The 13,948-nt window shown below is 40.3% G+C and overlaps 3 protein-coding genes across 11 annotated transcripts in view; 2 read left to right on the plus strand and 1 right to left on the minus strand.

Moving 5' to 3' along the window:
• tmem45b (transmembrane protein 45B) overlaps positions 1-1,498 on the plus strand; it is a 7,180-nt gene extending 5,682 nt beyond the window's left edge. The window contains exons 5-6 of the mRNA XM_008296568.1: positions 298-440; positions 1,248-1,498. Of these exons, the coding sequence (XP_008294790.1) occupies positions 298-440; positions 1,248-1,359 (255 nt within the window). The 3' untranslated portion in view covers positions 1,360-1,498. The remainder of the gene's footprint in view (positions 1-297; positions 441-1,247) is intronic.
• A 105-nt stretch (positions 1,499-1,603) lies between these two features.
• Positions 1,604-10,866, minus strand: nfrkb (nuclear factor related to kappaB binding protein). 2 transcript variants are annotated; one of them, XM_008296570.1, is made up of 26 exons: positions 10,815-10,866; positions 10,275-10,413; positions 9,951-10,152; positions 9,729-9,856; positions 9,475-9,646; positions 9,133-9,237; positions 8,970-9,043; positions 8,801-8,882; positions 8,512-8,707; positions 8,292-8,403; positions 8,075-8,201; positions 7,893-7,970; positions 7,737-7,813; positions 7,559-7,605; positions 7,279-7,339; positions 7,010-7,184; positions 6,806-6,912; positions 6,484-6,607; positions 6,168-6,247; positions 5,786-5,979; positions 5,398-5,668; positions 5,112-5,291; positions 4,158-4,889; positions 3,146-3,252; positions 2,599-2,734; positions 1,604-2,241 (listed from the first exon to the last, which is right to left on the minus strand). In XM_008296570.1, exons 2-26 carry the CDS (start codon positions 10,398-10,400, stop codon positions 2,101-2,103), a joined length of 3,834 nt encoding a protein of 1,277 aa, XP_008294792.1. In that variant the 5' UTR covers positions 10,401-10,413; positions 10,815-10,866; the 3' UTR covers positions 1,604-2,100. The 2 variants fall into 2 exon arrangements, with proteins under 2 accessions (XP_008294792.1, XP_008294791.1); XM_008296569.1 differs by having other exon boundaries at positions 5,786-5,982.
• Positions 10,867-11,961: 1,095 nt separating this feature from the next.
• Positions 11,962-13,948, plus strand: part of LOC103368261 (ryanodine receptor 1-like) — a 50,050-nt gene continuing 48,063 nt past the window's right edge. For all 8 annotated transcript variants that reach the window (XM_008296571.1, XM_008296572.1, XM_008296574.1 and 5 more), the window contains exon 1: positions 11,962-12,165. In XM_008296571.1, coding sequence (XP_008294793.1) covers positions 12,118-12,165 — 48 coding nt within the window. In that variant the 5' untranslated portion in view covers positions 11,962-12,117. The remainder of the gene's footprint in view (positions 12,166-13,948) is intronic.

Consider the following 13,948-nt stretch of genomic DNA (forward strand, 5'->3'; position numbering starts at 1 on the left):
GGGGAGACACAGCGGCTTTGGGGACTACTTTGGTTGGCGTAGTCAACCCATGTTTATTTTTGAGACAAGATTTTTTAACCATTGTCTGTCTCATTGGTGTTTTTCGTGCCTCACCATCGGCACAGCAGGCTGTGACGTCCTTCGCTGTTCTCTGGAGAACAGGAAAATCTTCGACGTCTTGAGCAACGTCTGAGTTCAGCAGCTCTGCCTTGGGTTGGGCTTGGGTCTCATACAATGTGTATTTATGTGAACACCTTTGATTATCACACTCCTTTATCAAACTATTTGTCATTTCAGATTGGATTTGTACTTTACCCCTTAAGTGGACCACAGTGGGAATTAACGCTGCACGACAACATCATGTTTGTCACCATGTGCTTCTGCTGGCATTTAGCCGTCGCCCTGCTTCTAGTTGTTTTCACCTCCTCTGTGGTTTGGTTGTAAGTATCCCATCCTTTACCTATACGCACGTTTGAAACTAAAATCAGCAGTTGGATAATTGATTTGCAGTAAACATAAATTTTAAAGAAATCAGTTTCTTTGCTTACAAAAATACCTACCTGACATGTGTTTATAAAGAGATGTATTTACTCAGATCGCCTGTCTCAGTTATATGTAGAATCACTGAACATGTCAGCCTGTGTATTCTGTACTTTCATAAATCTTTCTTGTAAGTAGAAATGATTAATCGTGAGAAAATATTTAGGTAAGACAATGATTAACCTACCTAAAAGTTTTATTACCGTTTCCTTCACCAATCCTTTTCACTTTCATTCCACTCTTTAAAACTTCCTTTTACTTTAAGGTTAGGTTTTTACAGTAAACATGGTTTTGTTTACATTCAACATTTCTCACCAAACCACACTCTCTACTTGTGAAGGGAAGTCATTGTAGATGCTGACCATCTTGAATGAGTGCCCAAAGTGTTTACAAGGCTTAAGGATATTTGCATAGGATTTTAAAACACAAATTTGCTTCTTCCTACTTTATTACCACATTAATACTTTTTGCAACCCTCTGCAGGTGGTATATTTCTGTAGCACATCTCTGCAGTGCAAATTCTGATCAAAACTTGTGACTCCAGTTGTTAATTTTGACTATATTCAAGATATTTTTTGTGCAATACATGCATGTGCATTCAGGATTCAGTAATTGTGAGAAGATCTGAGCAGCAGGTTTGCTGTGTACTCTTTATGTAGTTTTTTTATTTTTTTTAAAACTACATTTTTTTGGTCTTGTTCCAATAGGACTCTGACAAGATTCTCAGGAAGGAGACGGGATGTAGAGATTGGAATGCGAAACACATCCCTGAAAACAAGCTCTCAGAAGGCTTTGCTCGAAGAGTCGGATGAAGAGTGAAGACATCGTACTGATTCTGTAAATTGTACTGAAATTAGATTTCATTTTCTGTGTTGGTCGATAACTAAGTGTTTTGCAAAATGTACTTCAGATGTTTTTTTTTGTACAAAAAAATAAAAACAAATCTTTTTAAATGTGATCTGTTATCATGTTTAGTTAAAATATTTTACAAGCACAGAAGTATAATTTGTAACCTGCGTGGTGTGAGTGTATGGCCTGCTGTCAAATGAAATCAAACACTTTGTAAGAGAACAAATAGTATATTTACAAGCAAGTCACAACACTCAAATAAGTCAGAACAAGTCCCACTCACTGCACATGTGCTAACAATGCATCATATGAAACATTTAAAGATGTGACAAACACAAATTAGTCCTTTTAAAGTTAGCCAACAACTGAAGGAAAAATAAACCTCTCCTCAGTAGAATTTCTATGCAAAGACTGCAACCTGCCTTAATATTCTTATAATATATATTTGGGTATAACAATGACGAAAATAAAATTCAGGAGGGATTGTTGAGGGGAAATGGCGATTTTCAACAATGACACACGATGCTGGTAACTTGGAAAACGTAGAACTCTGAACACAAGTCCGCAGGCATTGATTGAGCGGAATTAGGTTTCTGATCTTGGTGGGTATTATCCAACTTCCAAGAATAAAGAAAAAAAAAAACTCACACATAATCCATGACATATATAGTGCGCTGGACATACGATTCATTGCTGGCTAACAAGACGACATCACTGCTGAGGAGCAGGTGGAGGATCAGGGGCGCATTTGGGTGAAGGTGCTGTTGTGACTACGACTGTTGAAACGGATTTCGGGGAGCCTGTTGCCATGTGCTGCTGGAGCTGCTGCGCCTGAACTGTCTGGATACGAACCTGAGGGATGACAGAAATACGTGTTTAATCTCAATGTCTACTTTAAAGGGACAAAAATGAGCATTTGGGTGATGTTTGTTCATGAGCACACTGCAAGAGAAAGCTCATTCACAGGTTAAAACTCAAATGAAGGTATCAAACAGCAAGAATGATTTTTTAAGGCTTTGATTGTTATTTTAGAACGACTGCAAACCAAAAAACTAAACTAAAAATCCTTTTAGTAGTTATGATAACATTGGTCACAAAATTATGTATCACATAAAAAATAGTTTTTACTGAGGAGCTGCTACAAACCATATTATTCCATACTGTTGATGATACATAATCTCAATAGCAAAATAAAACCATGTGACTAACCTGTGTGGCCTGTCCTTGCTGCTGAAGCTGCTGGAACTGCTGAGCTGTGACGAAACTGACTGGTTTGTTCCCTGCAATCAGCTTCGTGCCAGCAGGCATCGTGGTCAGGATGATGTTCCTGCCGAGGCTGCTGATACTGCTCAGAAAAAAAAGGCAAAAGGATAAAAAATGTCAGCGTTCTATCCCAACTTGCAACTATAAAAACATACATTAATAACCACATCTATTCAAGAGGCTTTAAAGTGGATACATTAGCCACTACAGTGTAAAGAAAACTTTAAATAACAAAATAGAAATTATTACAAGATAGCTGCTGTCATCTGACATGGATAGCCCAAGAGAGCCGAAACTTCACAGCAACTAGTTTAAACTTTTGAGTTTTATTTAAGTCCATCCATCCATTATCTATACACCGCTTTATTCTCTGTAGGGTCGATGGGGAGCTGGAGCATATCCCAGCTGACATAAGGTAAAGGCAGGGGACACCCTGGACAGGTTGCCAGTCCATCACAGGGCTGAAGTGTATTCAATGTTACAGCAGACTTACTTTGTATTCAGACTTCCCTTCACAATAGGTGAGGTCACAACACTCTTGCTCTTCAGTGGTTGGTTGAGGACAGAAAGAGGCACAGTGATGCGTGCAGGTAACTTCCCCTACAGAGTTGTCAAAGAAAAGAATTGTTCTTCAGTTATGTGACTTTCAGAAAGTATGGTTAAGTACTGAGACATGATTGCAGACTTTCTTAAATAAATTGTGCAGAATGTTGCAGCAAAGTCAAAATTCTCATAAGTGATAATGTGCTAATATCCACCAATCAGCACCGCACATGACTAAAAAAATGCAATAATTCACAGCCCAGTTGATTTGATAAGTGGAAGTAGAGTTTGTGTTTGGAGAAAGTGAGGAACAAACTGATGCATTCCTTGCTGATGAGCTTCTAGTTGCTCTGGAGGAAACTATGCAAATCAATAACTGTCCAGAGAGGCGTTTAGTAGGAACCAGCCAGTGGAAGTAAGTTACTGATCAAAACTAATAGGTTACATTGAGATATCTAAATTCAGATTCCAACTGTAACTAAAATGACCACTTAACAAATTGTATTTTGCCGTTGCATTAAAAACCAAACATATCTGGGTTGTTGGCAAGACAGCAAAAAGGAGTTGCTGGCAAACTTTAATCTTGCCACATATGAAGGGCTGATGGTGTATGGTATGCCATGCCTTTACATTAGGTGCCATTGCTTTTTACTTTCAACTATTTGATGTCCTTTCACCTGGATGAGTGACTTAGACAAACATTTGACTAACTTTACTATATAAAGTATACAAAACAGGAACTTATACTGTGATATAGTGATCTATCAGTACAAATCTCAATCTGCTTCTTGCTTGTACATCAAGGAGGTGGTAAACCTGGTTCACTAAAACTGACATTCTTAGTCAAAAATATTTCGTGTAGATTTCTGGTATATTACAGCCATCATAAACTATAACCCTCATCTGATGGGAATCATTTATATCGATTTCCATTAAAGATGTAAAGTGAATAATTGTCTTACTGTTTGTGTAGTAACAACTGTAGCAGGGACCTGCCGCACAGTAGCTGTAGCTGTTCCCAGCGTCAGAGGAGAGCCCGAGGCTCCAGGAGCCACTGTGATGCCCTTCGCTCCAGCCACAACACTGGCAGCCATGGTCACTACATTAGCACATGTCGATGCTGTGAGTGGTTTGCTGCCAGTGGTGGTTGTCATTGTGATGGTCTGACCCTGTTTCTGTGGGATAACACCGAGGCCTGGCATTATCCGAATGGTGGCGCCACTCTTGTCAGGGGAGGTCACGGTGGAGAAGGTCCTGGATTTTTGATCAGCCACACTGACAGCCAACGTGGGCATCAAACGTATGGCTGTGTCTCCTGCTGCCTTCAACAAGGTTGAGGTGACAGGGCCTGCTTTAGTGGTTTGTGCTTCACCTGTACAGGATGCAGCACTGGAGGCAGAGGACGGTGAAGGGTGGGGTGGTGTCACATGGAGAGTGGCTGATATGCTCTTGCTGCCTGTGGCAGCAGTGCCCAGAAAGTCAGAAGTGAGTTTGACAGTTGCAACTGGGGATTTGGCAAGAGTTGCCATCATGTCTGGGGTGATCCGCAACACCGTCTGGCCTTTAGCATCTGTGGTAATGGAGGATGGTGGAAGGCGTAAGACGTCTTTGCCCTGGATGCGCAGGTTTGTAGCTGTTATTGGAATTCCTGCTCCTCCTGAGGTCTTCATTCCCAGTTGTCCTGTGATGGACACCTGTAAAGCAAACATACGTAACCCACCGACTGATTAATCTCGTGATCATTAACAAGGCAAGTTACCTTAGTTACTTATTTAAGGATATAGATTTTTTTCTCTAATAATCATCTTCATTACCTGTAGACTTGTTAGACAAAGACGGAAATAATCTGAAATAAATTAAACTGAACACAAACCCTACTTTCTTTCCCTTATTACAGTTAAAACTAAATGCTTCACCTGTTTAATGTTCGGACTGGCGACTCCTTGCAGTACAGCTGGAGAAGTAGGATTGGTAGCTGGACTACCGGGTGATCCAGTTGGAGGTTTGGCCACAGTTACAGTTGACACAGACAGGGTGGTTGGAACCTGAACTGGGCTACTAGCAGACTGACTCCTCAGAGGCACAGAAACTACCGCCTAATGATACACAAAAGAAACGCAGAGATAATTAATTACAAATGTGCAACACGCAAAACAAACAGGGTCGCCTGTGTTGTGTTTACTTATTAGTTGTTCTGTTTACCTGTGAAATGCCCTTGGCTGCCACTGACACTGGCATCCTGATCTGGTGAGGGGTCTGATGTACCAGCGTCGCTTGCTGACTTCCTGCTGAAGAGCCGAGACCAGGCTGAGCAGAAACCACCCGTACCTGAGGGAGGGAACCTGTTGCTAGGTGACTCACTATCCGAGCAGCGTGTTGGGATGTCACTGGTTGTGAAGCTGGCGGACAAGCCTGACTGGTGGGTAAGATGGTTCCCAGCTGAGGCAACGATGGAGGCGACACAAGAAGAACACTGGGGAAGCAAGAGGGGCAGGAGAAGAGTCAGCTTCAAATTGCACACATGAAGCATAGGTGTATGCATTGTTCCAATATAAGTGAAAAGAAAAAAAAAAACGCATGTGTCACTGACCCAGGGCTGGTTTTGATTGCATCTGGGACTCCAGTCTTTGTTGGTGTGGTGGCTGTGCAGGGCAGGGGTGACTTGGGGGTTCCAGGTGTGTTTGAGGTTGGTGTTGTAGGAATAGGGGACATAGGATTAGAGCCGATATCCTGTCCTGTCTCCAGACATCCGGGGGTTTTGCTGCCTCCGTCTTTACTTCCAGACTTCTAAAACATAGATGTGGATCAAGATTCATAAAAAACTAATTTTGATTTTAGACACAATACAGTGTGAAAGCTACTTCAAGTTCCAAAAAGGTAAATGACTATTTTCGCTACAGTAGCAGTAAAACAGCAGATGCAGCTCAGTGTTTTTTTTCTAGTAGTAAGTAAAATGAAGGTGTTAAACTCACAGGCTTAGACGCTGGTTTAGGTTTTTGCTGTAAAGCTTTTCTTGCTTTTGCAGCTGCAGCTTGAGCCTGGTGGATTCTCTCTGGATGGAACAAAGAAGACAAAAGAGTTACATCTTTCCACTGCACAATGGTCCACAAATTTGACATTTTTACACATCAGGGTTTTTAAAACTACAGGTAATTAAAATGTACATATCAAACCGAGCTAAAAGGGATTGTGTGGCATAAAATGTCTTGTCCACACTTCTCAAAACACCTCTATAAAGTTTGACCCTAAAATGGGTTTTGCACATTTTCCATGCACACTGATGCTTACCGAACTCCTCCTGACTGCGATGGCGGTGCAGGTAAATCCACAGTTTGCGGCCAATGTCATACTTTACACATGGGTCTTTCTCATAGTGAAGTCTGTCTAAAGCCCCACTGACAACAGTGTTCACCTAAATGGAAAACAAAGCTCTTTACTCACCAGAAAAGTCAACATAAGATAAGTTTAAAGGCAGCATCTACCACAGAAAAGTTGGAAAGGTGCACATACAAATAAATCTTTTATAGTGCTGACAAATTAATCAAATGACAGTAACAATGCCAGAGGAAGCTAAATAAACACAACTGAAAAAAGGAAAAGTCACTCATACTTGTGCACTAGTGACATCAGGAGCAAGAAACTGTGAGTCTTTCAACAGCTCACAGATCTCTGCCCTCGTTCCTTCTCCATTAGGCAACCTGGCTGCTGCATCCCGCACTGGAAAAACAGGAACGACAGCAGAAGTCAGAACTGTGTTAGAGGTTTTCTTTGCATGCACAACAGTTCAAAAGTAAAGTTAAACAGAAATTCTCACCCAGAGAGAGGATGGTGACGTATGGGGGCCGGTCTGAGCGGAGCAGTGTGTGCTCTCTGGCTTTGTTGAGAGACATCTCCTTGTCAAACACCCCTTTAACAGGCCCCACCACAGATTCAAAACCGTGCATCCTAAAGGTGAAAGCTTTGTGTGGCTGGTTGTATCGCTGCTGCTCCTAAGAAACAGACAAAAGGTATGCTGGCTTAGAGTGTTGATGTCAGGAAAAAAAGAGACAAAGTCTTGTAAAATTGTGATTATCAGATACAAACCTGGACTTGGAACACTTGTCTCTCATCTCCAGTGCTGGGCCGCACCACATAATCAGTTGAACTGCGTGAATAGAGACATCATAGAACTCAGCAACAATTTTTTTATTGCAAGTGAAACTAGTTCAGGATGTCAATGCAGGACTGCAGGTAAAGATGGTTTTGCTTCACTTTTTAAAGTTTAAAATATAACTTGTTCAGTGTGATGTACAAGTTCTCCATAATAATAACTTATTAGCATTTATATAATGTTTGCAGCACTTTATGAATCACTGAAGCTTACAGCCGTGTTGTGGGAGAAGTCATCTCTAACATGTCTTCATTTTCAGTCTGTGGAAGATGAGAAAAGCCTTTTAAAGCACCATCACAAACAAAACATCAGCAAATATAACTAAAGCAAAGCATAGCACAAACTGAAAATTAGTGCTGAAACTGAATTTCTTCAATAATCTTTGCACTACCTTGACAACAAAATCTTTGGAGTCCAGCCACAGCTGACAGAGTGCACTGAGATCCTTCTCTGTATCCTGAGTGGGACCTAAAAGAAGTCATGGATGTTAATCTCCATAAAAAGAAACACCCCAAACACTACATCAACACACTTTGAAATCTCTTACCAATCCACCTCCACTGCTGAGATTCATCTACAAACTCCACAAATGGAGAAAAACCACTGGGGAGTGCCATCATGCCATCTGATCAACAAACATACAGAGTGGGGGAAAATATAGATAATCAGATTATACAGCGACGGAAGGGAAAATGATCCTTTTTAGTATGAGTGGCCACTGCTACTTACCTTTAGTCTCTCCTCCAAGAAACTGCAAAGCTTGAAGAACCAAGTCAGACCAACATGAAGCAGATGAAAACCACACATTGAGGGAACTGGCTGGAGAAGACTGCCACATCTGAACTTTCTCCTCCAACTGAGGGATCAATTAGTGGTGTTATAATGTGCAGTCACAAATATGACAGATTTTTGAAAGTGCATGCGTGGCTCTGAAATGAGTACATACCATTAAAGTACTGGCAAGACATTCTGCCCTTAAGATGTTTTCCAACAAGCTGAAGAAACTGACAGCTATTTCCTCAACTATAACCGGGCTGCTCTGACACTCCTCCACAACTCTGAAATAATAACAGCTCATTACTTTAGTCTGAGAGAACAGCAGTCTCAATGAATGTATCCAGACAATACTGTAAATATTGTTGACACCAGCGTGGCTCTAGACTCACTCCTCTTTGATGTTCTGCAGTGGAGTAGACGGTGTGTCGGGCAGGGAGTTGATGATGTTCACTGGTGGAGCCGATGGAGTGTCTGAAGGCGCAAGAGTCTCACAGGGATCTTCAGATTCCACTTTTATTGTCCTCAGTTTCTTCTTCCGTCTCTCATCTCTCATCTTCTTCTTCGGCAGAGACAGATCGAAGAGTGCTGGAAGATAAAAAGAAAGAAACACATCAACTTGGAATCACAAACTCAGTGAAACTAATGGATTATTAGAAATCAAACATGTATTTTACTCACGCATGGCCCCCTTACGACCAATATTTGCTCTTGAAAGTATGTCTCCGATGTGGATATCAGAGGTTATCAAGTCTGGATGGTCCTGAGGAAATTAAAATATTTATTATTAAATATTTTGCAAGTAAAAGCAAAAATTATAACAGTTTCTTTCCCTCCTACCACAACTTACTGGCTGTCGCTTCCTCTTCTCGCGATGGTTTTGCAGCATGACTTTCAAGTCTCGCTCGCCAAGTTCTATTTTTTCTGTTGTAAAATAAAATAGATTTAACCATTATATTGTCTGTGCTCAAACATGACAGCAACTTCATCTAGACATAGACTAAATCACTGACCAGTAATCTTCATGTCTTGGGTGGAGAGGCTGGGGAGAACTCTGAGCGAGACGGTGGGTGTTGGAGAGGATGGAGACGGAGGTGCCGGAGTCCATGATAATATATCTACAAGCATATGCAACAAGGCATGCAAAAGGAGAGGTATGGTCAATTTAATAAATCAGATTGTCAACACTTCAATTTAATTTAGATGACGTTGTCTCATGTTTCTAATAGATGTTTGAATCTATCAAGTTCTCACCATACTCCTGTCTAAGTCAGTTTGTGAACTCTTATATCAGATCAGTGCTTTACAAATGAAAACTAGACTATTAGAAGTAATTCATCAGTGAACAGACTGACCGTCATCATCAGATGAAGCGTTGCTGTCTCCACACTCAGTTTTGACCTCCTTTAATATGCGACTCAATCTTCTTCTAACTCTTGGCTCCCGCATTTCAGCAAGAGTCTTTGTTGGCAACCTTCGCTTTGGTGGAAAGTCCAGACCATTATGAACTGCAAAGTCCAGAAGCTCCTGCAACAAGAAGACACATTAACACAAACTGCACGAGACTGTCTGCTGTGTACTTCAAACTTTAAAGAACGAACAAAAAAACCTTTCTGGAGACGAGGATCTGCTTCAGCAGTCTGTGGTAATATTGTTGAAGGGAGTACAACTGTCTTTTCTTCTGGGACTTGGCACACAATTGTCGGTACTTGACCACCTCAGGATTGAAGTAACCATCTGGGTGGAGGTAAATAGAGCAGTGATTAGACAGTGCATTCTGCATGATACAATCATGTGTTGGAGGGTAGATAAGTGGCTAACTAGGAAGCACCTCTGAATAGCTTTTGTGCAAGATGAAGGGGATTTCCAAAGTTGAAATCTCTGTTGTTGAATAGATCACTGATGGTGCTGTCTTGCTCCACAACATTGTTGTCTGGAAACTGTGGCAAAAACTGGCGAAGGTGCTGCCTCTGGGAATCAGACAGCACTTCACTCCAGGTGCTTTCACTCATCACAGAGAAGAAAATCTCAGGCTGTAACAAACAGAGGTAAACAGCAAAAATCAATGTATGGTCTGCAGAGTATCTTACACTGTAAACGATCGAAAAAGAGCAGCAAAGAGCAAGACTTCAGCACTGAGCGCAGGGCAACTCACGTCCTCGAGGAGGTCCTCTGGAAGGTTCACTCTACAGTTGCCCAGCATGCACTCCTCTGTGATCTGTCCATCGTTTTCCTCTTTTGGGTCAAGAGGGTTTGTAAGCATGTGTGCGAGAGCATCCATTCTTCTCCTCAACCTTAAAGTATTTCACACATAAAAAACGACGTGGTTATAGAGTCGCACAGACTTTAATGATTTGCGGACTGACGCCTCTAATACAGTTTCTTCTTTAAACGCTGGTCGTCTTATAATTTTGGAGGAGTTTGGTAGCTTGGCGCTGCAAGCGACTAACATTAACATGCACTTAGCAATGTAAAAACAAAAGCCTCTCTGCACGGTAAGGTAGCTGCAAGCTCTTTTGTTAACGTAGCCTGTTAGCTTAGCCACCAGCTAAGCTAAGTTATAAGAGACAGTTACAACTTTTGACTTTCTGTTTCACCTTTCAGTGCAGACATGCTATTCTGTACAGTATGATGGCTAACAAGTATACTACGACTAAGTACATACTGCTGCCTAAAATCTGCTCAGAGGTCTTACCTGGCACTGCTCTGTTTTGGAATAAAGAGGGGGAACTGTTTTACCGACGCACAGTTTTCTTCTTCGCTTGAAAATGGCCGCCGCTCGCCTTCTACGGTGTGCTGCCCTCTACAGGAAAAAAGTATTAGGTTACATGTAATAACTAACAATAAATAAGTAATTTCTGTTTACTTCTGTCGTACTTTCTGCCTAATCTGGTTAGAATGTTTTTTTTAAACTTTCGACATAATTGTTTAGTGAACAAATTCGGTCTCAAGAGTTGTTTGTTAAAAACTGGCTAACAGTAGCTAGCTGCTAAGCTAGCTAGCTGACCTTGATGGCCTTACTTACGTTTGACTTATTTCTCTACTTTTCTGTAAATTCTTGTCATGTTTCCTGTGAAAACACTGGGGTGGTGGAGCATGCCGACAGCTGAATGTACAGGTAAACTGTAAGCTCATTCTTGGGGATGTAAAAATAGCTAGCAAGCTTCAATTAAATCATTGCAATAGCTTAATTTTTATGTTTAAGTAGTAAAACAGGCATTTTACAGGCTACTGGAAAAGCAGGCATGTCAGTCGTTAGTTGTGTCTTGTTACAGGATATTTAAAATGTAAATAATGTATCTAAATATACAATTCATGAATGTCATTAATGTCAAAATGTCACTATAATGATTTATCAATTTAATTGTATGTTACTTCCATGTGTTTCGTTCACAAATAAACATTAATAACACAGCTAAACATATTTTTTTTCTCCCTTTTAACCCAAGAATACCTGGTAGAACAAAGTTTAATTAAACATACTGAACAAATGCATAGCTGATTAGCTCATGTAATGTAAGATTTATACAAAAGCTAAATTCAAAAATTACTTTCAACACCATCTGAGGGAAGAAAAACCTGCCAATCCAATTTTTTTTAATTGAATCAAATTTTAAATACAAATTTTAAATCTTATGGCATTATGAATATTCTTGCTTTTTGAAATTCAACATTTTACTTTAGTATAATTATTCATAGTGTGATGGCAGTGCAAAAACAAAAGTCCCAGTAGTGTTTGAGCCTTTGCAACGCTGCCTCCGTTCTGTCGGCTTGCCCCACCTCTTTATGATGCTGTAATGAACAGCTGTAATGAACAGTCAATCCCTCTGCCTCATAACACAGCCTGGGAGAGGCAGGAGACACACACTGCCCTTCACAAACCTTCACCAACATTATCCTGCCATATGTGGCGGGCACACAGGCACCAGCAGTCGCTAAACTGTGCAACAAACTGTTTCCCATTTCTCTCAAGGTTTTTGTTGTAACACCTTGGGAGGATGGCAGAAGGTGCCGATGGAGAGGAAGAGATTCAGTTCCTGCGTACGGTAAGTGATGCTGTTTGCCTCTTCTCAAGTAGCCTACAACTAATAGTAAACTTATTCCATCAACAATGTATAGTAAAAGAGCTTTTGTATATGAAATAATAGACAAACATTTAGTGTGTTGGTAGACTTTCTTTACTTAGACTGAGCACAGATCGACAAGGACAGGTGGCTGGTTTTGTCGGCATTGTTACCTATTTATATCCCAATGGGTACATGATATATTACTGTTTTGTCACAGAGGAAAATCTTCTGGTGCCAGTTGACAGTTAACACGTAACAAAATAAAGGAAACAATTAGATATCATTTTGTAGAAGTGTAACATTTTCACACCGACCACCATATTTACTTTGTTTACTCTGATTAGTACAATTAATTATTACTATTATTTATTATTACATAATTGCATTTCTGTAGCTTGTATTTGGGTTAATAGCATTCTGTAAGAGAAAAATTATTGCACCTGTGGCTGAGTTAGACATCAATACTTCAAAAGATTCAATTAAAAATCCAACAAAAGGTCAGTTTCTATTTCTATGACTACGTTGACTAAAGTGGCTGTTTTGTCTAGATTTGTAAAGTCATACAGATTAATCCTCAAATGGAGCACCTAATATTTCATCATTAGCAAATGGTACTGTGAACTAATGGACTCAATTGTGCAATGCTGAGCGTTTGATAGGATTGTTCATGTTTATTTTATTGACATGTAGGTCGAAGATCTACAATGGCCGATTTGGTGGCAAAACTTCTGCAAAAGTCTTGGTGTATCACCACGTTTGTTGCTTGATTTTATTGCAGAATTAATACTCTGTCTTGGGTTGTTATTTAGATGCTTTGCTATCATCTGTATGTTAGAAACAACCACCGACATCAAAATTTGCAATTTTAGTGACAGCATTTGACAGACTGCAGTTTTCCAAACTTTAATTGTTTGGATGGTGATTACTTTGGGATTTAAGTTGCTGAATACTAAGTGATATGAACTCCTTTTGTTGCTTTCTGGAAATTAATTCTTGGTACTGGTCACACTCCTGCAATATGTCAGTGAACCAGTCCCACACCAGATTCAATATAAGTATATCGAGTAAATCCACAGGACGTCAATTTGTCTTTGGTTTTGCAGCCCCATATTGTGATTAACAGCAGTATTTTTACTCTAAATATTTGGCATGTGAAGGTTTTTAGTGCATATTTAAGTTTTATTTGGACATGTTTACTTAATTTAATGTGTGGTACATTATGAAATATGTAGTTCAAATCAGTTTATTTTTGTTGCAGCGCCCACTGCTGGGATATCAGGTTTCCTCTTTAGATCTCTGTGTCACAGTCCGCAGAAGGGCATTGTGGCCTTGCAAGCAGACCACTGCAATGTAACACTCTTTATTTGGATGGTCAGTGTTGATACTCAGCTATCACAGACATTCAGTCCAGTCTCACTTGAGTTTTTCGACACCCTGGTAACTCTAGTCTGGGTTTTAGCATAAACCCAGCACAGATTATCTGTTTGTCGTCATGAGTATCACGTTAACATCACTTCCTTATCGCCACTGGATTAATGTTGTGTATTCTGAAGTGTGACTGCTGTTTTGCATAATGGAAATAGCACTTAATAGTTGGACGAGCATGGACACACTTCAATTTAAATGTGTCTTCTTTTACATTTTTAATCTCGGAGCTGCATAAATATGAAAAACGTGTTTTCAGCTGGCATTGTATTCTGGCTTGTAACTCAGCACTAAGTAAAATATGTGAACAATGTGTCATAAAGTTACAGTCAGTCTG

The sequence above is a fragment of the Stegastes partitus genome, unplaced genomic scaffold (assembly GCF_000690725.1).
Source record: "Stegastes partitus isolate 25-593 unplaced genomic scaffold, Stegastes_partitus-1.0.2 Scaffold1136, whole genome shotgun sequence".
Classification (NCBI taxonomy): domain Eukaryota; kingdom Metazoa; phylum Chordata; class Actinopteri; family Pomacentridae; genus Stegastes; species Stegastes partitus.

Coding starts and splice junctions, on each gene's coding strand:
- nfrkb (XM_008296569.1), bottom strand. CDS start 10,400: ATGGATGCTCTCGCACACATGCTTACAAACCCTCTTGACCCAAAAGAG. Junction 3,253..4,157: donor CAGTTGTTACTACACAAACA/GTAAGACAATTA, acceptor ACAACTCTGTAG/GGGAAGTTACCTGCACGCAT. Junction 2,242..2,598: donor AGCAAGGACAGGCCACACAG/GTTAGTCACATG, acceptor GTCATCCCTCAG/GTTCGTATCCAGACAGTTCA.